The 25,406-nt window shown below is 44.6% G+C and overlaps 1 protein-coding gene across 4 annotated transcripts in view; it reads left to right on the top strand.

Moving 5' to 3' along the window:
• DHX34 (DExH-box helicase 34) overlaps nucleotides 1-25,406 on the top strand; it is a 387,340-nt gene that overhangs the window by 113,817 nt on the left and 248,117 nt on the right. For 3 of the 4 annotated variants that reach the window (XM_069207613.1, XM_069207612.1, XM_069207615.1), the window contains exons 7-8: nucleotides 6,493-6,667; nucleotides 21,982-22,175. The exons of the other annotated variant lie outside the window; for it this stretch is intronic. In XM_069207613.1, coding sequence (XP_069063714.1) covers nucleotides 6,493-6,667; nucleotides 21,982-22,175 — 369 coding nt within the window. The remainder of the gene's footprint in view (nucleotides 1-6,492; nucleotides 6,668-21,981; nucleotides 22,176-25,406) is intronic. 4 annotated transcript variants of the gene reach the window in all.

Here is a 25,406-nt window from a genome sequence, read left to right as displayed (position 1 = left end):
TGGTTAAATAAAAAATAGTCACCCTACTCTAACATTTCCACCAAACCATTCCTTCTTACCATATTGGTATTGGCATGAAACATGTTTGTACAGCTTGCATTGAAGCAATGGGAAGAAGTATTGTTTGGATGAGAAAATTTCTCGCTTTGAGAACGATGGAGGGGAGTATGTTGTTTAACACCAGCACATAAAGAGTTGCATCCAGGGAACAGATGGATTGCGATACATCAGATGTGAATAATTGAAATCATTGTTATTGTTTGCCCATGCAAGGGTGTAACTAGAATAACGACTTAACATTCTGAGAGGATTCAGTGCAAAGGTCCCAGTGTTATTGGAAGTGATGGAGCTGGGATGATAGCAATGGAATCAGGCATTGAAGAATTTAAAGTTTGCTCCAAAAAGTTATCAGTCTGAGTTACTTGATCATTCTTCTTAATAGACTGTATATGAGAGAGCTTCTGATGCAAACATTAAGTTGTCAACAGTGTTTCTGGGCTGAGGTAAGTTGAATTAATGGCTCTACTAGGCCAAAAATGTATTCCAGCATCTGATCAACTAGGGGCCTCTTTCTGATGCATTCTTGAAGACTTTTTTTCTAGTCTGTCTTCCTGAAGCAGGCAACAAAGATAAAATCTCCCCCACTGACCTGTGTACATTTGCTTGAACTACTACAAGGACTACGTTAATATTTTCATTAGGTACAGTATCAGGTGTCTTAGCTTGTTTACTATGTAACGTGTTGGTACTATCATTATCAGGCTTACCATATGCATTTTGTATGGCTTTGATACATGACACGGTGTGGGCAATTTCTTGATTTAAGACACCCACAGACTTCTCTAAAAACATTTATGAGGAAAAAGGCTATTTTACCTGAGAAAACGTTTAAATGGTGCAGAGAAGCCTTATATTTACCATGGTGCCTGGGGAGGTGTATGGGAAAAGGCCCTGAGCCAAGAAACAGAGCCCAGTAGTGTCTTGCAGAAAAACAGGCTTGCTCCTGGCCTGTGCTTTGCCCAGGCGCATCCTTTACTTCATTAAGAGAAGACTGCTTAAATATGTATTGTAATCAAAGTGGCTTGCGCCTGTTGTTGCAGGGGAATAAAGGTCTTGTGGTTGTTGAAAAAGTCCAGCAAGTTGTCTCCTCCTCCTCCACCATGTCCAACAGCATGTCCCATCCCCTTTCTCACCACATACAACAAACCACAAGAATCAGGTGTACAACCATATTGTAGTACACAAAGAAATTTAATGATAAGCCGTTTAACTCAGTACATTTAATCCAGACAGTTATGGCTTGCTAATCACCAAGAATGTTGAGGATGCCTGGGATTTCTTCAGTTCTTGTGTTTGGCATTCAAGGGTCTTGGGGGGGGTCATTGCATGTAGCAAATTTAGGGGTGGTGGCACCCACTGAACTGGTTGACGCTTAATGAGAATAATGGTGCACTCAATTAAGGTGGGTTATTACCAGATCTTTAAACTTCAGCAAACCTGGGACCATATTTGTAGGTCAGTTGTGTCAAGATATGCTTGACCTGACGTGTCTAGTGAAACATGCACCATGATCTATGGTCAAAAGTAGGCAAAACTCTAAAATGTACTTCAAGAGCAGAAATTTGCAACACAAACTCATATAAACCCAAGGGAACCTTCTCTGAAATTCTTCAGACTATGATCAGTCTCATGGAACCAAGTTGGTCACTCCCATAGGAAGGATTATGTTGGGTATACATGGGCATGTCGAAAGAGATGGTGGTTCATTAGTAAGCACAGCGCACTGTTTCTTCTGGCACATAGTTGGAGCAAACTCAATTTGGATGACTTAGAAACGCAACTAACAGCCAACACAGATCTAGATACAATTAATTCTGTGCCAAAACTTTGAGTGGCTACAGGAAGCTTTTGATATCCTAATACCACTCAGAAAAACTAAACACGACAAAAGAAAACTAACACCTTGGAGAAACACAGAACTTAAAAAGATAAAGCAACAAATCAGAAAGTTGAGAGCAGACCTGGCTCAAAACAAACAGTCAAGACAAACTGCAGCTACACAAATTAACAGGATATACAAATCATCATTAAAAAAGGTACTACTCAGCCAGAATTCAAAATGCTGAATCTACAACCAAGGAATTTTATAAAATTCTCAATTAATTTTGAAAACCTACATGCATGGAAGGAGGTCATCCCACTACTCCAGATTTCACAAACAATTTAGTAACTCACTACACTACACAACCAAGGCAGACACATTGGACTCCTATTTAAAACAGAAGAAAAACATCAGCATCAACCCCTTTCCTAAAATACCCTCTAAGAATAAACCAACCCAACCTCTACAGTCCTTCAAACAAATATCCCAGGGTGAATTTATGGATATGGCCAAAGCAAGCAGACCTTCCGGTTGCCCTTCTGACCCTTGCCCACCACAAATCTTCAAGAACATTCTTCTATCTACTTCTGCTGCCACACCTGTAAGAAGAATCATCAACAACTCTTTAACTTCAGGAACTTTTCCTGTAGACCTGAAAAAGGCATACATACGACCATTATTAAAGGAAATAAACCTAGACCCGCAAGACCCCAACAACCACAGACCAATCACAAATGGACCTTTCCTGGGCAAATTGATAGAAAGAGCAGCATTCGCCCAGATGTCACAATTCATTGAAGACAATTCTATACTTTCAGACTTCCAAACTGAATTCCGCCCAGGAAGAAGCACTGAATCGGCACTCATAGCAATCTGGGATGATCTTAAAAACACAGTCGACCGAAATGGAGTTGCAGCACTACTTCTCTTGGACCTCTCGGCTGCCTTTGATACGGTTGACCCTAATTCAACACCCTAATTCAAAGACTCCACGAAGCCGGCATACAAGGGATTGCTCTCAACTGGATTACTTCCTATCTTCAAAAAAGATCAAATATCATCCACTCTCCCCCCTTCTCGTCCGAACCCTACCTCACAAATGCCGGGGTCCCCCAAGGATCAATCATCTCACCTTTGCTTTTCAACATCTACATGATATTTTTACCAGAACTGATCAATGATTTCCATCTCACATGCTACAACTATGCAGATGACACACAAATACTACTTAAATTAGAATGCCCCAAAAACATTAAAAACTCACAAATCTTCAGTTGCCTCAGAGCCGTTGATCAGTGGATGACCTGGAGCCATCTCAAACGAAATACCTCCAAAACAGAAATACTTATATATGGTGAATGAAACATTATGACCCTCTGTGCGTCTGGCCTGACTATCTCGGACCACCTTCTCAATTATCCAAGGAAGTTAAAAACCTAGGAATCACCATGGATTCCAAGTTAACTATGAATGCCCAAATGGCCAAATTAGCACGAACAAGCTTCATCACCTTGAAGGCGCTACAACGCATCTTCCCCCACCTCGGATTTCCACACAAGGTGCAAGCTACTATGTCGCTTGTACTATCCAAACTGGATTATGCCAATGGCCTCTACCATGGATCATCTCTATCTATTATGAAAAAACTACAACGTATCCAGAATTCCGCAGCCAGGCTACTATTACATGTAAAGCCGTAAGCCCACATCTTCCCTGCCTTGAGAGCACTACACTGGTTACCCGTTGCCAGAAGATGCACTTTCAAGCTGCTTTGTATCACCCACAAAGCTATACATGGAACAGGACCGCTTTTTATCAGAAACAAAATAACCAAATACATCCAACAAAGAAGCCTCCGCATAAGATTGGCACCCCGCCTTCGAACACCACCATACAAGAAAAAGACTATAGGTGGTACATCCTTCTCCGTTCAAGCAGCCAAACTATGGAATTCATTACCCCCAACTATAAGAGCCACAGATAACTTTCTTGTCTTCAGAAAACTACTCAAGAGTTGGCTCTTTCCTTCATAACCACCAAATTCAAACAACTATGGACTGCATATGCCTGTGTTGATAAATATTTTTTTCAGATTATGTGTATATTTCTAGTTATCTATAGTTCTTTAGAAAATATGTATCGCTACTATGTCATAACAATAAAATACACACACACTCTTTAAACCTGTTCAATTAAGTATATTTTACCCATGGTTCTAATTATGTATTGTATGTGCATATTTGTGTGTATTCATGTGTGTGTGTATGTATATATATATATATATATATATATATATATGTATATATATATATATTTATGTTGTTTCTGTGCTTGGCATGTCCGTGGGTCATTGCATGGCTCCTGGGTGGGTTGTTATACTAGATATCTATGAATTCCTGTTCTCATCTTATCACACTTATCTACCCATCATCATATGTCATGTCTCTATCAAACTATACTCCATTCTCACTCTGACTCATCCCAAATCCTTTCTACTACTTTCATCTCCTAAATAACTATGCCTAAGCTGTTCCCTCCGCTTCCACATCTAACTCATTAAACCTCACTCTACTACCGTGACCTCCCACACAACCCTACTAAATTCTCCTGCATTTATCTCACCCTGCTACTATGCTCTCCCTAGCCCTTCCACATACTCTTCCCTCCTCCATCCCCCTTTACTCATCCCAAGCCTCTGGGTTGAGTAAATGAAGGATATACTCCCAATTAACACTTCTGGATTTCTTTCCTCCTCCACCCCTCCATTACTCCAGTCAATCTAACTAACAAACTCTCATATCCGCAGCTCAAACTAACTCATAATAATACTAAAACTGTACTCATAATTTCCCAATACTAATCCATCACTAATTCTTGTTGGGCTCCAGGATAGCGTGCTACTCACGAAAAGCGCTTCAACGCCTCGTCAGGGGTAGTAAGCGCTATATAAATAATATTACAATACAATACAATAGTTAAATCTCTAGTGATACAACTAGAAGTCTTAAGTTTCTGGTTGCATTCAGGGTGAGGTTAGCTGCATGTTCTCATGGTATTCTCAGGAGGCTCACACCTACAGGTTTCCTCCTTGCAGATCTCAGTCAGCTGGACCTTCTTATTGCCTCGCATCTTGTTCCTCTCCAGGCAGTTCAATTTTTCTTCTGCTGAACAGGACATAGCAGCAGTGATTTTAGGTGTTTCAAGGATTCATCCTAGCCTAATCAGTTTCATTAATATGGGGATCTGCTAGCCAGCCTTATTCTCAGGTAGTGCTGCAGATCGTCCTGAGAAGCTAAGGTCAACATGAGTTATTTCTGTACAGTACTAGTATATATGATGACTAGGGGACATTGGTGAGAAGGCAGGACGCAATCCAAGGTCCATCATCTTTGTTTCTGCTTCCAAATCAGACAAAGAACATTGTCACAGATTTATTCCCAGACTTTCAACATTAAAGACAGGGCGAACAGTAAAGCATCACTAGATCGTGTTACCACAAGACTTAATAGGAAGTTAAATGCTCTGGGTAATACTGGCACCTAAAATAGATTCAGTTGTGTACTGTGTCTGGGTAGGTATCTATGAAATAGGTAGATTACAGCTCAGAAAACAGAGGTGGTCAAAAAAGCTTCTGTAATCAAGTTGATGGGTTCATAGGATGTTTCGTTCAGTGACAGGAAAGAGCCTTTCCCTTGATGCAAGAAACCTACTATCTTGTGTGGCATGATGCACTGATCTTTTCAGGGGGTACCAGTAAATATTCATTCAACTTCAAGGATCCCTCAAAATGGCAGAGAGGTAGCCCCTTCTTTGTCAACCTCACTACAGGTTCCTTCCACTAGTGTTCCATGTAACTGAGGCCAGTGAAGACCTGTTTTTTCTTGCTTTTACCGACCACCAGCGTGCTAGTGTCTGTGGTGCTGGTTTCCAAGGACTCATTGTGTCGGACCACGATTGCATCCTCAGTCATTTCTATCATGCAGAACTGCATTGTGGGGCAGGCTGTTGATCATCAAAGCAGAATATGCAACACCCTCTTGAACCCTCCCTTTATTGGACCAGAGCACCTCCTTCACAGGTGGAGCAGCATTTGCTTTCCTGACCCTTGGTGGCTTGGGGTCAAGAACTAGGCATCCCACGTAACACAGAAAGGTAGTCAACCCCAAAACTCCTCTGTGCCAGTTTTCAGGACAACTGGCTTTTGGCTGATCGACTAACTTTATATTTACTCTGTGTCATTTTGCGATTAGCTCCTTTCTTATTTGCAGACTTTCTGCTAACTATATTAGGATAGGAGCTGGCAAAATCCATTTGATAGTCTCTGTTCTGTCTGTAATGCATCCCTGTGCTAGCATTGCACTTACTTTTTACCTTTTCAAAGCCATTGCACATTGTGAACATGGTTTGCACATTTGTATTGGTTTTTGAAAATTATCACATTTAGGTTAGTTCATATGGCCCCAGCCAGGCAGTAGAGAATGAAAAAACGTTGTTGACCTGCAATTATTTACTTCCAGTGAAATGTCATGAGAAAACCATCCACTGTTTGTGTACATTGGTATCAGTCATTGACATACCTTCTAAATGCTTTCTGTATATATTGGTTGCAGATGAAAAGTATGGGGTTGGGAAACCCTCGCATATTCCCTTTCATTGAGCAGCCACCCTTGTCTAGCCTGGAAACTGCAATTCACTACCTCCGAGACCAAGGAGCACTTGATGAATCTGAAGAACTCACACCCATTGGAAACTTGCTGGCAAAATTACCTGTGGATGTTGTTGTAGGTGAGTAATGTGTGCTTCAATCCATGAATGATCTGTTCATTAATAGCATCACAGAAAAGGTTCCCAGCATTTATAGCACTTTTTAATTGTGTAACATATGTTGTGCTGGGGAAACTGTGCAAGCTTAAATAATGTGATATTATGTGTATTTCAGATCATGAATACAAATTAGGCTGCAGTACTGACTGTTCTCATCCTTGCTATACTAAGTTTGCATCAACATTGTATATTTCCAGATTTGTTCTCGGATGATCAGTATATGCAGCTGCATCATATTTGTAAGCAAACTATGCCCAAAACCATTGGTCTGTACAGCAACATGGATTGGATTGACTTCTTATTTTAAAGATTATCTAAACATGTTGCTTGTTTGAACTACCTACTTGTTGTATTCTTTAATCATGGTGGGATGGTGGGTCCACAAAAACTGGAGTAGCATTCTTCATTCGTCTGGATCTTTTATGAGCTTCTCATTTGTCTGGTTAAGTTCAGCTGCATCCTCTCTGCTGAGGACCAATCTTATATAAAGTCTAACCAGTTAGTTATTTGCAGCCAGAGTAGTTAAAAGCAGTGGATTGTTGGAAGTTCTTCTGTTGGTTATTAAGTACCATAGCATTGCAAACTCAAGTCCTAGTTTTTCTTTCTCTGGCTTTTGCACAAGTCATACAACCATTTAAAAAAAACAAAATTTATTCAAGTTTTGGATAGTTTCAAGCCAGACTTATAAAAGTAGCAAGAGATAGCCAGGCATGCAGCCCTGATTGCATTCGGCCCAACCCACCCATGCGTGGTCATCCAGTATACATAAGCTCAATTACAAGTATAATATACATGGGAGTCGGGACAGAATGTCTGCACAGAGGGTTTCTTTCGGCCCGTCATCAGGACACATGATAATGTAAAGTGGCAGTTAATGAATAATTGCACATGACATTACAACTGAAGAAGAAAGATTGGTCATGTTTGTAAAACATAGAACTTCATTTGGTAACAACAACAATTACAACGGTTGTAACTGGAGCCCAGAGCTGTAGTTTCCTGCATTTCACATCCCCCTGTATCCTATTCTGCCCCTTTTATTCAAGCAACCCAACAGTAAGGCCAGAGCAGGTTTGTCCCACCTGGGGCACGGCCGGTAGGGAGGCCATACAAAAGTGACTGAGGCAGCGCCCGAGGTATCCGTCCATGCCACCGCGATACCCCCGTTCTGCTTACAGGGCTTCGGGCTCACCACCTGTCTCAAGTATCAGCGCCCTGAGCTCAGACAGCATGGCATTACAGCTAGAAGCCAGGGGGTATTTTGTGCAACCCCACGTTGTCTTCTCTGTACAGCGCCACCCCTTCTGCCTGTGCCCACACTAGAAGAGATTGCGTTGATGCATGCGACGAGCAAGGGGGGCTCTGATGCTTTCCATCTTTTGGTGATAAGGCGCTTATCCAGTATTGCATCTTTCATAGATTCACATGCTTGAATCTTCGCCGTCGTCAAAGTGGGAGTCCCACGTTATCCTAAAAAGCAGTAAATAATAACCAAAGAGTCTACAATACAAATAGGACTGAAATTTGCCAGCCTATCCATGTCATTTTTTTAAATGGACCAAAGTTGAACCATAACCAATCAGGTGACAGCACCCTCTAGAACACTCCCAAGAGAAGCTCCCTTCCTCAGATTTTCACAGGACGTTGAGTGTGAAGGGAGTCTACCTGAGCTCTGCTCAGTCTTTTCCACAGATAACTTCAGATAAGGTTTGGACTTTCATTTAAATCCAATTATATCTGATTCTAAAGGCCTCTTACATCTCTGCGAGACCTGTGGTAAAAAGAGAGTTAATGTGGATGAGCCACATAAAAATTGTATCTATTGCCTTCACTCTTCTCACAAGGCAAAAGAGTGCAAAATCTGTTGAACCTTCCCACCAAAATCTTTGAGAGACAGAGAAGGCAGATTGTTGCTGTGGCTACAGAAAACTAAAGCCCAAAAAACATCTTGTGATGAGGATAGTGACCCTGTCCCTAAGTCTCATAAAAGGGCTAGATCTCTGGAGGGAACTTCTGAGGAGAGCAGAAAATCCCTCAATCTTCACAAGCAGTCAAAGGATTAAAAAAAGGAGAGAGAAAAAAAACACTCCTCTACAGAGGTAGCTTTATCTGCTCCAGCTACTCCCTGTGAGCCTCTGTAGCAAAAAAGACAAAAATCTACTGTCTTCATTCTGTTGACGACGAAATCACCATCAACGGCAACATCGTCGATGACCACCGTTACCACTGTATCGTCGATGAGGCCATCTGCGTAGATGATGACAACATCTTCCATGCAGGTTCCAATTTCGTCTACGAGAACCTCTGAGACACCAAAGACTTTGCCGACTACACAGTCGACAAAATCATCGTCAGCGACGCTCCCATAGTTGAAGCGCTCTTGGTCGACGCTCCTGTTGTGGACGTTTGCATCATCGCAACTCCACCGTCGACTATACCATCGTCGATGGTACCACCAACCACATCACCTTGGACGAGGCTAAAAATACAATTTTAAACTTGACATAAACCAACTCTGGCATACACAACAAACATTTCACCCCTTCTTCCAAGCCACCTTCTAGACATGGGAGAGTCTGAGAATGAAGGACCTTTTGGGCCGGCTCATAGTCCTTCTGAACATGTAAAATATCAGGAAGAGGAGGAAGAATATAATAAGGGTGACCAAGGTCAGGACTTTGAGGGATGCTATTGTACACTTTCTATTCAGACGTACACTGAATAGTACTACCCAGAGTGGTATCGTCCATAGGAACATGCATTTATGCCTCGTACATTAATAGAGGATCTCCAAGACATGCTATCAGACTATAGATGGTGTTTCCCTACACAAACAGGGGTGCCACCATCCAACCCGCCACATACAGTTTCTGTTCAGGCATCAAGTATTCTTTCTCCAATTACGCCCAGGATGACACCGCCATCACACGCTGTCTCCCCTCCTGGAGACGATCCTTTCCCCTCAGGCGATGACACCAGAGAAGAAGGCGAATTACCTTCTCAACCAGATGACTAGGAGAATTACATCATTCCTACTCCATCTCCACATCAACACCCTCCGGCCGATTCCCCTCCGGAAGACATGGGGGGGGTTACATTCTATTATGGAGCAGGCACCAGGGCGGAAGGGTTTCATCTGCCCATCGCAGTGAAGCATTCAGATTGCTTCTTATACGATTTCAAAGATAAGGTTCGTGAATCAATAAGGTCCATTCCTATCAGTGACCAATTATGGCAGGAAGGTGTCAGGATTATGAAAAAACCCTGCTACGGTGCCGGCGGTCCTGCCTCGTATTGACAAATAATACAGGGCTCCTGATGATTCTCCTGCATGCCTCACAGGGCATCCTAGGCCGGATTCTGTAATCTTACAAGCTGCGCAGAGGCAATCTAAAAATCTAGCAGCTCCCATTTCAGTACCACCAGAGAAAGACGGTTGACGCATTGACATTATAGACAAAAGATTTTCTCTCCTGTCAGCTGTTGCAGTGAGAGCTGCTAATTCTTTAGCCATCCTGGCACGTTATGATAGACAGATGTGATACGACATAAAACCTATTATCAATCTCATTCCTGAAGATCAAAGACAGGATGCAAAAAAGATCTTGCAGGAAGGAGGAAGGAGAACGAGCCTCTTCTGAGATCATTGACACTGCCATGGACATAGCCTCAGCAGGGTTTAGACAGTTGGCAGGAGCTGCTGTTCTGAGGTGTTGGGGTTGGCTCAAAGCCACTTCATTTCAACCTGAGGTGCAAACAAAGATATTAGATATGGCATATGATGGGGATATGCTCTTTGGCAAGCACATAGATGAAGCCCTTCTTGCCATTAAGACAGACACTGACACGGCTAGAGCCTTAGGCGCTTTGCAGTATAGATGACTGCCTTTCAGGGGGGCAAGAGGACATGTTTCTTCTTCTTCCTATAGAGGTGCATATTATCGCTCCCAGCAGTTTCAGCCCTACCAACAATTCAGAGCATTACAATCTTGTCGCCAGCCAACTACAGCTGGGTTCTCCAAGCAGGAAGCCCGTCGCAGAACCACACATCAACCCAGAGACACAGGACGTAAACAATGACCTAGTCGAAGTACCAGCTGCTCAATATTCCCAGCATCAAGTAGGGGCAAACGTATCCAAATATCTCCACAACTGGAAGACTATCACCTCAGATCAATGGGTATTGGATGTAGTAGCTTATGGCCACACCTTAGAATTCACATTAAAATCACCAATCACTCCCCCAAAAGGGACGCATTCCTCGCATCTTCACTTACTAAAGAAAGAGACCAAAGTGATGCTTCTCAAGGTAACAATAGAAGAAGTTCCAGTGGCCCAAAGAGGGAAAGGTTTTTCTTCCCATTTTTTTCCTCGTGCGGAAGAAAACAAGGGAATGGAGACCTATTCTAGATCTCCGGCATCTCAACAAGTTCCTCTGCAAACAAACTTTCAGAATGATCACTCTTTCAGACATAATAAATCTCCTAAATAACAGAGACTATATGACATCTCTAGACTTGGAGGATGCTTATTTCCATATCCCTATTCATCCGAAGCATCTCAAACATCTTCTATTCACAGTGGCTGGTACTCACTATCCGTTTAGAGTCCTTCCCTTCGGATTCCGATCTGCTCCACGCATATTCACCAGGTGCTAGCCCCAGTAGCAGCTGCTTTCAGGAAGCAAGGTCACCAGGTCTTTCCATACCTAGACGAATGGCTACTAGCGTCAACTCCACAAAGAACACTAGGAGCGACCAAAGACTGCATTGCACTCTTTAAAAAACTAGATCTCACAGTCAACAAGAGGAAATCCCTCACAGTACCAACTCAGGAAATTACCTTTCCCTGAGCTTTTCTGCACACGCAGCAGAAGAAGGCTTTTCCTACACAGGAAAGACAAAATCGTCTAGCATCCTTAGCCAAAATGATATCAGAAAGAAAGTTAATTTCAGTGAGGTTGTACAAATCGCTCCTAGGTGTGAAATCTTCCACAATCATCCTGGTACTAAATGCACATCTCAAAATGAGACTGTTGCAGTAGGAGTTAAAGGCTCAGTGGAACCAATCGCAAGGGTTGTTCGAGGATCGCATTCTTGTTATGTCAAAGATGATACAGGCTTTAGACTGGTGGACTCACCAGTCTCATCTTTCTGAAGGCCTCACGTACGTGCCGGTAAATTCCACAGTTCATAATTACTACGGATCCTTCAATGGAAGGATGGGGAGGTCATCTCCAAGATCTGTAGAATTGGGAAATGGTCAAGTCATCAAAAGCTGATGCATATCAACAGCTTAGAACTCAAAGCTATTTTCCTCATGTTACAGGTGTTCCTCCTGAGGATTCAAGGGTCTTGAATGCTGGTGCAGACAGACAGCACTACCAGCATGTATTACATAAACAAGCAGGGAGGCACGAGAGGCTTAAAGCTCTCGAAGGAAGCTCAGGTACTATGGGACTGGCTAGCAAAACACAACATCTCCCTGAAGGTTGAACTCGTTGTGAAAGTGCGCAACACGTTAGAGGATGCACTCAGCAGGACCAACAGCGATTGCCACGAATGGGAGCTGGATCAAGCCCAACTAGACAAAATATTTGCGACATGGGGAAGACCAGCTCTGGATCTTTTGCAACGAACTGCAATACCAAATGCCAATTTTACGCAAGTCGGTATCTCCTCCCAGGGTCTTGGGGGAATGCCCTTTCTATGCGATGGTCAGGGATTTATGCGTACGCTTCCCCCTGTACCCTCCAGTCCCATTAATTCCCAAAGTCATAGTCAAGATGAAGGTGGAGTCCTGTCACTTAATACTAATCGCTCCCAGATAGCCCAGGCAATAACTGGTACACGGAGCTTCTTCTGATGTCAGAAACCACGCTGATACGTCTCCGTCCAACGCTACTATCAGTGCGACAAGGGGAGATCTTATAACCAGACCCGATGTCACTGCACCTGCATGCATGGCTCCTGAATTCCATGAGTTCTAGCATCTCAGGATTACCCCAGAATGTAGAAGCATACTTTCTAAAGTGAGAGCAGACAGCACAAACAAAACGTATCGACTTAAATGGAAACAATTGTGTTGCTGGTGTCAGAAACATAATTTACACCCGTATGAGGCCTCTCAGCAACAAATATTACCTTACCTGTTAATGCTACGAAATCCTGGCTCGCGCATTCCTCAGTGAAAGTGCATTTGGCAGCAATTTCCACATACAGACGCTCTTCAGACACGGCCTCCCCTTCTTCATCACGATTAATTAAGCAATTCATGAGAGGTTTATTCATGGTTTTTCCTCCAGTAATGGTGCCTCCTCCTGAGTGGCACCTTAAGGTGTACTCTCACAATTAATGAAATGCCTGTTTGAACCTATGCATAAAGCAGACTGCAAGTTCCTTACGTGGAAGTGAGCTTTCCTCCTAGCAATCACTTCCACTAGAAGGATCAGTGAAATCCAGGCCTTCACTACACAAAAACCCTTTCTGCGTTTTACTGAGGATTTTGTCGTTCTCAAAACAAACCCAAAATTCATACCTAAGGTGCCTTCTCAATTTCATCTCAATCAACCAGTTATTCTCCAAACATACTTTCCCAAGCCAGTATCGTTGGCAGAAAAATCCCTCCACACATTGGATATGAAGAGGTATCTTAAGTTCTATCTTCAACTAACCAAAACTTTTCACAAGTCGGGTCAATTGTTACTCTCCTACAAACCTGGGCGACTGGGTTCTGCAGTAACAAAGCCAACGATAGCAAGGTGGCTGTCTACAACCATTCAGTTCTGCCATCCTGCAGGTGGAAAACCTCTAGAAAGGTGGCCTAGAGCACATTCAACAAGGGCTGTTTCTACATCCGCGGCTCTGTTTGCTGGAGTTCCAGTAGAACAAATATGCTGTGCTGCTCCCCACGCCTTCACGAAGCAATATTGTCTTCAGTCCAAGCATAGAACGGATGCAGCTGTGGGCCAAGCAGTTCTACGACACCTGTTCCACTAAGGTGAGCCTCTATGGTAATAAAGAATGTTATTTCTTTTTCTGCTAATTATATTTACTGTTCTTGTAATTTTATTATTACTATTATTATTACTGTTATTGTTGTTACAAGTTCAACATCTCTGCATACAGTATTGTGTTACTTTGACTGCTATGTATAACTGATGATATAGATGATACAAAATTATTTCATGCCCACCATCGGCTTTAATTTATAATACTTCTTGTTATTCCGATTTAAGCATGTGAATCTATGAAAGATCCAATACTGGATAAGAAATTAGTTACTTACCTGTAACTGCAGTTATCCAGCATTGGTATCTTTCATAGATTCACATGTGACACGCCCTCCTCCCCTTAGAGGCTCCCTTTTACTTACTCGGGTAACATAATTCACTCTAATGCAGAAAATCTGAGCAAGGGAGCTTCTATTGGGAGTTTTCTAGAGGGTGCTGTCGCCTGATTGGTTATGGTTCAACTTTGGTCCATTTAAAAAAATGACGTGGATAGTCTAGCAAATTTCAGGCGTATTTGTATTGTAGACTCTTTGGTTATTATTATTTACTGCTTTAAAGGATACTGTGGGACTCCCGCTTCGGCGACGGGGAAGATTCAAGCATGTGAATCTATGAAAGATACCAATACTGGATAAACCACTGTTACAGGTAAGTAACTAATGTCTTAGCTGTCAGAAGTCCTAAGTCCGGAACCCTTGTAGTCGCCTTATGTTTCTTAGCTGTAGAGAATAGATCCATTATGCATGCTTCCCAGGTTTGTAGCGCCGGGTGCACTGTGCAAACGGAGAGGCGGGTCGCTACACCCTACCAGGGTACAGGACCACAGCATATGTAATAGGTCTGCCGCAACCAACGCACATCTGGGGCAGGGCGCATTGGTACGTTGCAAATACCTGTTAATTTTGGCAGGGGTGAAATAAGTCCTATGTAGTATATAAAACTAGATCAGGTGAAAGCGTGCATTACACTGGATGTTAGTGGGGTTCTGTAGAGCCAATGTCCATTCTTTATCTGTGAAAAGTCGGGCAAGATCACCCTTCCAGTTAGTGTGCAGGGCAGCATGTGTAGATATAGTGTGAGCCTGCACCGAGTTAGCTGGCCAGCGCACCAGGTGTCTACCCGCTCCCATGACTTCCAGTTACTGTATCGCCAAGTGGGTTGGCAGTTCTAGTGTTGTGTCAGGGATGCCAATAAGGAGTTGTAGAGAAGGAACTGTCCCGGCGACAAACCAGTCTTTTCTGTCAATACGTCGATGGGAATCAGAGTACTGTCACTGTACAGATCACCCAGAGTGTGCAGCCCTGTGGTGTGCCAGGTTTCCAGCTCTGCTGTGGATTTCGGCATGGTGCTTCTAGGGGTGCCCTGTAAGGCTAGCGCTGGCGTGTGAGGAGTCGTCACGCCTGTGAAAACAGTGCGCAATGCCCAGGAACTGGGGCTCTGGTGCCCTTGTGCACGTAATTGGGTGGAACAGCTAAGACACATTAGCTAGCATCCATGGTGACAGCGTAATCGCCGTATCTGATAACTGCAGGCCCGAGAGCCTCCTAGCCACCCACTGCAATTAAGATGCTAGATAATATTGTTCCTGATTTGGCACCGCCAGGCCGCCCCGATCCTGCGGCGCGTAAAGTTTTGCCAGTGCTACTTGACAGTGATCTGTGTTCCCTGATTCTGGGTTCGACCTCCCTCAAGAACTCCCCAGGACGTATATGGGTAGGTTGGAGAAGTAATATAAGAGTCGGGGGAGTACCACCATCTTCATCACCGACAGTGGCAACGTCTGCCAGAAGGTCATTTGGGATCGAATACATATGACCGTGTGCTTGAGATTCCATTCATACAAATCAGTCAGAGAATGGTATACTTGAACCCCCAGTTATCTGAAAATACTAGGCTACCAGAGGATAGAAATACCAGAGAGCGCAAGGCCTAGGGCCTGCGACTCTGGAGTAAAGATGAACAAACATGCCTTAGCCTAGTTTACGAGCAGGCCGGACAGAGAGGCGAAGTGCTGCAGTGCTTCAGCGATTTCAATGGGGTGATTGGAGATGTTTCTAAGATATAAGAGGAGGTTGTCTGCATAAAGGGACACAGCATGTAACCCGTAACCCGTAATCCAGTGGGATGCCCCAGGCTTCTCCTGACACCAAAGTTCTGCTGCCAATGACTTAATCGCCAGTGAGAAGAGTAGGGGGGAGAAGGGACAACCCTGACGGGTTCCCCTACCAATTGAGATTGGCCTGGAAATGGCAGAGCCAGTTTTGACACTGATCAGAGGCTGCACGTTAACAGCTGTACGAAACGCAAAAAGCGGGTGCCACGCCCACACTGGCGCAGAGCATGGAACAGATAGGGCCATTCCAGCAAATCAAAGGACGTTACAAGATACAGTACAAGACATCCAGCATTTGGCCAAGCCTGCGTGGAGTATTTCATGACACGGAAGAAACGCCCCTATACAAAACCCATTTTGGTCTGAGTTAACCAGTTTTGGGGCCAGGGGCGCTAAACTGGTCACCAGAGTTTTAGCCAGTATCTTGTAATATGTGTTAAGCATTGTTAGAGGCCTGTAGGAACTGAGTTCAGTTGGGTCTCTGCCAGGCTTTAGAAGTGAGAACAGCAAGCCCTCACACTGGGAATCTGATAAAGTAGCCACTGGCAGTCCCTCCTCATACATACATAGCAAGCGAGGGGCAATCGCAGGGGCATAAGCCTTATAAAATTCTGCTGGAAGGCCATTAGGGCCTGGAGTCCTTCTGGTGGCAAGAGCGCATTTGGTCTCCTGTAGCTCAAACAACTTTAAAGGATAGTCCAGCTCAGGGAAGGGAAAGCAGGGAGAAAAATGTGTCGAAGTCCGCAGGATCTGCCGACACAGACGATTGGTACAAGAGTGTATAATGGCGCATAAGCTCATCGTGCACCTCCTGCTAGGTCTGTAACAGGGGTGCTGCTGCAGAGCGCAACATCAGGATTAGGTTGCTAGAGTGTTTCCTGGCGTATCAGCCAGGCTAATATCCGACCTGACCTGTCTGCCGTAGCAGGCATATGAGCTGAGTGCACTGCATAGTTGAGGCAGTGCAACCTCTCTACCAAGGACACACGTTCCTTGTCTCTACGTGAGCCTGCACCATCCCACCGGGTCCTGTCACACACTTGTTTCATGCTGTAAAAGTGCTCCTTCCACTCGCATTAAGTCGCATACAATCGATCTGCGCATCTTCCATTGCGTTCACAGACAATGACACTGTATGGTGACCTTAAATACGCCCCATTCCAGGAACCTTGACAAAGCCATCTTGCCATTGCAGTCAAAGTATTCAGTGATGGCCTTACCCAGAGACATCTGGGAGGAGGTGTGCTCTAATGCCTCAGGCCTTAGACGCCAAGTATGGATGACAGGAATAGATTTGTCCCATGTCAGCTGCAAATACTGTGGGTTGTGGTCAGAATGGGTAAGGCCCAAATATTGCAGCACTGTAGGTATCAGGTTGTCCGTGCAAAAGATTCTGTCTAGTTGCATAGAACGAGTATACCCAAACCTAGTTATTTTGTTGGTGCCAAATGTCATTCAGGTGGCAGTGTTGGATCCATTTTTGCAGCGAGCGCACAGCATGTATCGCGGGTGCAGTGGGCAATGGCGGGAAGGAGCGGTCAAGCCCCAGGTCAACAACACTGTTGAAGTACCCTCCTGTAAGCCATGGGAGACCACTCCAACAGGATAGTACGCCAGATACCTCGTTAAAGAAGGACGCTTGTTCTGTTTTGGTGCATAAATAGACCCTTAAAGGAGTGCGCAGCCATCTAAGCACCCACGTACAAATACATAGCAGCCTTGCATGTCTACAACCGGCACCTAGGCCACAAAGGGGGTGCCCGGCCTAACTCATATGAGAGTGCCTCTAGCATATGAGGAGATGTGCATTACAAACAGCTGCACGCGCCAGTGCCGCTGCAGCCTAGTGACCTCTGGGGGTGTGAGGTGCGTTTCCTGCAAAAGCCCAGTGTGAATGGAGTGCCTTCTGAGGTATGAGTAGATGGAGTAACTGCGCACTAGTGTGTGTGTATACCTCTCACATTTTATGTGAGGATGTTAGTGGGTGCCATTGGTGGTTAGTGAGGGTTCAGTGCCGCATCCGCTCGCGAAGCAGCCACATGGGCACCCACTGATCAGTGTCCGGTCTGCAGGGGGGAAGCAGGAGACCGGGCTCTGTCCGGTAACAAACCAATGCGACGGAAAATAAATAGGTGCCGCCAAAACACATATATGAATGCCAAAAGGGCAGAGGGAAAAACTGGTATCGGCCCAAACTGCCGAACTTTGCAGTTCGGGCCAACTAGCAAGGAAAAAAGTATCTGCAAGGGGGACTTGTCAAGAGGGGTGCAACAGCAGAGGTCACAGCTGCTGCCAGTGTGTAGGCAAAAACAGGATGTTTGGCATGGCATCATTCACAGCATCACTTATGAGATTTGTACACCATTTTAGTGACAAAGGAGGCAAGGGGAAAAAAAAAGAAGAGTGGGGGGGGTAGGTGAGAAAAGGTAGGGAAAAATAGAAGGGCTGGGATAACATTTCCCAGATCACTGGACAATTGCAGGCCATTAACAATTACACAGATGCATACTCAAATTATTTGTAACAACAGTTGTGAAATACAGTGTAGGTGGAATTTACGACAGCTGTCCACTCAATTTATTTAATCCTGTGTCTGCGGTCTCTCATCTGGCGGGGCCACAGAGTCGGCCTCTAAACGATCACTGCTCAGAGAGTCATCCTTACTGCCGGTGCCCTCAGGACCCCTCTTCAGGTCCCGGGTCTGTGTCATCTCTCTGACAGCTTCCGCAATTTGCAGGGCGCGCCGTCAGTCTGCATAATCTGTTCTAGGTCAGGAGTGTGCACCGACTGCTGAGAGGGAGTCTTGCAGCACCCTCGCCCAATCGACAGCCAGACCTCCTCCCTTGTGCTCCACTCTGAGTCTCTTGTGATGCTGTCGGAGGACCTGGCGTGTCGATTCCAACCATTCCCAGGCAGCCTCAGGAGGGTCAAAGAATCACGTTTTTCCCTGGTCCACAACACATGAGGAAAAGTGCTTTGCATGGAAAATGAGAGAGTTCTTCAAACTGAGGTTTCGCGGTTGAAGCTTCACTGATAAAAAGGAGCTCCTCTGCATCTGTACGGCTATGGTATAATCAGGGAACTACATGAGTTTGGCGTTGTCTACTTGGATGATCGTGAGCGCCCTTGCCTTGCGCAAGATGGAGTCTCTGTCTGCATAGGAAGAGGGAGAGGGTGCAGATTTGCCTCTGGTGGCAGTGGCTGGTGAGCCCGCTTGATGGAAAAGAATAGAGTGAACACTCTAGCTGGAACCAATTCATGTATCCACTGCTCCACATCCGGGGCAACATCACTGCCCTCGACCCCCTGTGGGAGTCCGACCACATGGATATTATTTTGCCTGGAGCGCCCTGGGGTCCTCCACTCTACTTTTCAGGGCAATCACCCGATCAAGTAAAGTTTGTGTGGAGGTTTCCACCTCTTGGATCCTAGGAGTAAAGTTGTGCAGGGTGCGCTCCAGCGAACGGGTCGTATTGGCCAGTTTACGGTGGTCCACATGAAGCAAGGTGAGGTCAGCGACCACAGTGTCAATCTTGTGTTCCAAGGATGTTCTGGTTTAATCCAGGGTTGCACCAAGGCACTCCACTGCCACCAGAATGGTATCTAGCTTCCGTCCAGTTGAAGTCGGGGAGCCAGAACCCATCACAAGGGAGCCACTTCCAGCCTGGAGTGCAGTCGGCCCATAATGTCTGTCACCAAGAGCAGGGCACTCTGGTCAGTGTGGCCAGGTAGGGTATTAATTATTATTAGACACTAATGGCTGGCCACCAGCTCCCCAGACGCCGTCTGGTCATGGCCTCAGAACTTCTGCGGGCCGCAAGGAACCAACCAGCAGAGGGAAGAGGGACCAAGTTCTCCACCTGGAAGCACGCTGTTTTGGACACGCTGCACCCCCCTGTAGGTCTGAAGAGCGTGATGGTCCAAAGGGCTATGTAGCAATTTACTCCTTGTAGTTCACAGCAGCAATACGTAGCGTGCTCCCTGTGGCTACCCTACTCAGTAGCATGTCTGGGAGTGAGCAGGTTTAGGATCCAGCTGCCCCAAATTCCCCCCTCCCCCCCCCCTCCCCTCCACACCAACACCCACCCCCGGCACTCTGAAGACAAGTCATGCAGGGGCTTCCTGCCAGTGGGAGGTCAGCCCATCTCAGGCAAGTTCGGCGTGCTGGGCCCCAGAAGCGCCACTATGTGTGCAGCCAAGCAGGTATGAGGCTCCCCACCTACAAAGAGAGCTAGGGGCACTCTCATTGTCCCAAGCTGCAGTGGGCCAAACGCTCCATGTACCACAGGCCTACTCACCAACTCTCCTCCAGCTGGTCTGTCCCGGCAGGAGTCCTGCCCTCAGGGGCCCAGCCTCCTCCTGGTGCAAAATAGAGCTGCATCCACTCCTTCACTCCTCCTATCCGCGACCTCCATCCACTGCGTGTCTGGAGGTGGGCAGGTACCCCTGGGGGGGTAGGGGATGGGAGCTAGAGGGTAGGGGGAGGAGTCAAAGGAAGGCCGAGGTCCGAACTGGCACTCAGATGGGCCCACCGGCATAGCCTGCCAGGCCCAGCAAGCATGGTCGCACTAGGGAGACTCCCAGCTGGTCTCTCCCCCTGCGTGTTCAGCAGCGGGTCCACTCACCGCCGGCTCTTCAGCAGTCTCGGGACAGGTGTTGTGTCCTCAGGAGTTGCGCCCGCATTGGAGCAGTGTCGCTTCCACCTCCCTGCTCTTACGCGGCCTGTTTATCTCATCTGCCGCGGCCTCTTGTGCGCGCCAGTAGCACGTTTGTCTCTTTTGCGCAAAGCCCCTGTCCCCTTCTCTTGCCGCTGGGCTCCGCAGGGATTCCCAAGTGTGACTGCCACAATCCACTGCCCTTCAGTGTCCGATGCAGTGCCTGCAAGTGAATAAATTGGGCATCGTGGCAGAGCTCTGTTAGAGTCCGTCATCCATCTTGCATCAGTCATACAACCATTGTGTGATATGTAGTGCAGTTCGTCACTGAAACATAATGCAGTTTGACTAGCACCTCTTCCCAAACCTCATTTACTTCTGAATATAACCAAGCCACATGTAGAAATTCTGATAACTCTTTAACAACCTAATGGAATAACACAGTGGCAGAGAAAAAAACACAGTCCATAGAATGTAAGCTTTAAGCAATATAAATAAAAGAACAAAAAAATGACGAATGTTCAAAATAAAAGTTATACTATTTGATATAAGTAATGCAGCATGACTCAGTGAGATGGGACTAAATCATATGCAAAATGGTGTGTACCTTTTGTTGAAATTTATGGTTTCAACAAGCTGCTTATGCTACTGCAGGTAGTATCTAACCAATTGGTATTAACAGAAAGTTGAAAATTCCATAAAATGAGAAATACAGATTAGAGAAAGCAGATTTCAAAATCATTGCCTGCACAGCCATATTCACTTTTACCCTAAAATATATCAGAGAAAAACCTGCACATGAAGATCTGGAGTATTCCTTAAACCCCTATGGACCCTCCATTGTAATTAAGTAGAAAGTAATGTCATAAATGTGGATTTTGCTGTTCATATCATGCAAATCTAGTTTTAGAGCAAAGCAAAGGAGCACTGCACATTAATTGGAAGAGGAGTGGGTAGAAGACGATTCGAGACTGTGTACAACACGTTGTGGCTTAACACATTTTCCAATGCACAATTACATTACACATCTTCATAATTACATTACCTTCCACTTTTATTTTAAATGATTTGATAAAAACAAAATGAAAATCACTCTAGTGACAACACACATGCGCATTTAACCTAACTTATCCCCACTCTTAAGATGTTGTTATAATTGCAATATTATCATGGTTTTAATTATGATATTTTTAGAGTTTTAATTGAGTGAAAGAATAAAGAAGATGATAAAAAAATGATAAAGTGTCAAAGCAGGGATTGGAACCCGATTATCCAGGTTCCGAAGTCAACAACTTAGCCCCCAGACATACGTCTTTCTAATTGAAGTGATGTAATATTGCTCATTATGAGAGTAAGAACACACAGAAAGTGATATGGACAGAATGTTAAAGAAATTGATATAACCGAAAAGAAATCATTCAGTTTTATATATCTTCCATTATGTTTTACAGCAATCATTTCCTTTCTTTCCCTATTAACCTGTTTTTCTTTGCAGGAAAGATGCTGATTCTGGGCTCACTCTTCAGTCTAGTAGAGCCGGTGCTCACTATCGCAGCTGCTCTAAGTGTTCAGTCACCATTTCTACGAAGTGCACAGAACAACCCAGACTGCAGTACTGCTAGAAAAGACTTGGAGAGTAATCATGGAGATCCTTTCATGCTGCTCAATGCCTTCAACGAGTGGGTGCAGGTGATGTCCATAGCAACAGTTTTATTTCAACAGCAGCCTCAGAAATCACGTTGCTTTAAAGTGTGTCTCGAACAGACATGTAAATATTTCCCACTTTCCAAAAGTTATGAATTGGGTGCATATTTCTTTTTGTTTTGGTTTCAGCCATGTAGTTCCCAGTTGATTTGATTACAGTTTCAATTTTTTCAAATTTGGATTCTTTGTCACCACCAGAATACTCCTTTAGACTTTCTTTTAATTGTTTACGTATTTTGTACTTAATATAGTATCACTAACTAATTTGTAGGCCACTTGTTTTATTTTTAAAACGTCTATTACTCTTTTGCCACAGCAGAGCAAGTATGCTCTACTTATACCCAGCTATCTATTGCTTTTTTACTTTGTGTGTTGCATTTTACTGCGTATTACTTTTGGTGAACTCTAGCAGTCAATCATTTACTGTCAGTACTGTGCCTTATATAAAGTGCATTGCTTTTATTCCATTTGACTATCACTGGTACTGCCCCAATGAATCTTGTATATATCTGGGTAAGGGGTATAGCCATTCCTACTAGCATAATCAATACGTTTCTAAGATTGTAAACTCTTGTTGTTTGATCAGTGAACTCCTGGAAATGCCAGCCAGATGCATTAAATCAGCTTCTGCCTCACCACTTCTTCCACACTACTCCAACGTGCCAAGGAACAGTAATCTTGGTTACCTTTGGGTATAATACACCTAGTGTAGATCCTATCACTGTAGTAGTTTATACATGTAAATATACAGTTAAACGCTGTGGTTTCAGACATATATATGCCCACTCCTTGTCTGTGATTCAATAGTAACAACTTCCTTTACATGTTGCTACATACCACATCTCTACCATTTACAATTGGTGTTAATAACCAGTGTAATTATGACCAAGTTAATGGTATTCAGTTATTCAAAGCCCTCATTAAATTTCAAAATCACCAAGTCTACTACCAGGCTTAGAAGAGATGTCTGACATCCACTTGATCCTTCTTCAGCAATAGTTTCAGCACCTCATTCTTAGAGTATTGCTCACCTTTTACTGTTTTGGGAACCGCTCCATATATTTCCTGCTATAAAATATATTTTTCCCATTATGTATCTCAAGTTATTCAGCTATGATCAGCACCCATTTAACTATATTTTGAGTGATATATCGCTTCTAAGTAACGTGTAAAATGTTATTCAGTTGTGTGGTTTGTGAAGAAATAAACAACCAGACAAAATAATACCAGTTTGCTTAAATCTCCGGACTTACCTTTAAATAAAAAAAACAGGCAAACCAAATTGAAAATAAGTTAAGAGTCCAAAGACTTTTCCTGGGCTTCTTGGATCTATAGAATATTTACATCTGAATCCCAGTGAGACTAAACCATAGAACATTCTCAATGTAATGTAAATGTACTTTTTCTCATATATGCTGAAACAGAAGAGTATTTTGTGTATATGTTTAATGTTATATATTTCTGTATGTACCTGATTTTCATATTAGGTTGCCATTTGGCTTAGTGCATAGTTTGAAATGCAGGGATAAATGAATACCCTCAATATTTTCTACCTTATAAAAGAGCACCAAGAAATGGCGCCTTTTAGAAATGGGAGTCTCTAGTTGGGAATGGCTTGCACCCTGTCCTTGTAGCGAACCTTTCTTCTAGTGAGAATAAGGGAGTTACACACCTATAATAACCCCTGCTCACCCCTTTGGTAGCTTGGCTCGAGCAGACAGGCTTATCTCAAAGGCAATGTGTGAAACGTTTGTACATAACAAACAGTGATACAGTGAGAATACTACAAAATGACACTGCACCAGTGTTAGAAAAATAGACATTATTTAACTGTGTGAAACAAGACCAAAATGAGGAAAATTCAACGTACAGTAATAAAGGAACACATTTTGTAAGAGTTAGCTTAAAATATAGTTCCTTGAAGTTGATAGCTCTGACTGGGCTATCACAGCGTCGTGAGCAACAATTAGAACAATTCAGACCGGCTGCAAGGTGGCGGGTCAGCTACGGTGTTGGGGAGACCCGCAAACAGTACCTTGAAAATGCAAGGCGTCGCGGTCCTCGTGATGAGATCCAAAGTTGTGGCGTCTCTGGCGTTGGTTCTGGAGATTGGTGCAGGAGTTGTCGAGCCCTTGAAGTCACACACGTTGCAGATCAAACTCTGTGAGGGTGAAGTTAGGCACGCTGGCATTGGGCCTGCGATGTGAAGTGGGATGATGTGACATGCAGTGCTGTAGGCCATGGTTCAGGCAGCGGCTCCGTGACGGCATCTGGCGGCGTCAGTGAGGTCAGGGCTGCGGTGTGAAGCAGGGCGGTGTGATGTGTGGTGTCTACAGGTCGCGGTGTGGGCAGCGTCATTGCTGAAGCACTGTCATTGGTAGACCAAAGGTTGTGATGCGCAGTGGGTCACTGCCTTGTGTGCTGCCCATAGGTTGAGCTGCAGCCAGCGGCGTCAGTTGATGAGGCTGGAGTCGATGGCACTGATGTCGGTGGACTAGGGTTTCGGTGTGGGATGGGACTATGCTTTGTGTACCCCATGAGCAGTGTCCAAAGGCCACGGTGCAGGCAGCATTGTTGATGTCAGCGTGGAGCATCGTCGCCTGTGAATCCGGGACTGTAGTAAAGCGAGATGATGTGATGTGCGATGCCTACAGTTCACAGTTCAAGCAGTGGCTCAAGCACAGAGTCTGGCGCCGGTGAGACCAGGGCTGTTGTATGAAATAGGGTGATGCTTGATGTAGTGCCGTCACGTCACGTGCAGGCAGCGGTGTTGTTGGCTGCGGTGTAGGTGTTTTTCTTCTGTTGCAGCACAAAGCACACAGTTCCCAGTGCAGTTGGCAGATAAACTTGAAGTTTTCATGTTCCTGAGACTCCCAACAGGAGCCAAACTCTACTTCATGACCTAGGAGAAACTCTGGCAATAAGTTTCAGAAAGTTCAGTCCAGTCCTTTCTCTACCCAAGAGAGAAGCAGCAAGCAGGATGCCAATACAGAAAAGCATGCAGTATAGTGGAAGTCCCTCCTGACAACTTCTCCAGTTCTTCTTTTTGACAGTCCAAAAAAGTTCTAAAGTTCCGGGGTCCGTGCCCCACTCCTTATACTAGTCCTGGCCTTTGAAGGAGGCAAACTTCAAAGAAAAGAATTCCTCCTCACAAGATCGGCTTTTTTCCTGCTCTGTCCCAGACACTCTCCAAGAGGGGGAGACTTCTTTGTGCAG

The sequence above is a fragment of the Pleurodeles waltl genome, chromosome 9, assembly GCF_031143425.1.
Source record: "Pleurodeles waltl isolate 20211129_DDA chromosome 9, aPleWal1.hap1.20221129, whole genome shotgun sequence".
NCBI lineage: Eukaryota > Metazoa > Chordata > Amphibia > Caudata > Salamandridae > Pleurodeles > Pleurodeles waltl.
Note: the sequence above shows the minus strand (reverse complement) of the source record. Positions and strands in the feature narration are given on the sequence as shown.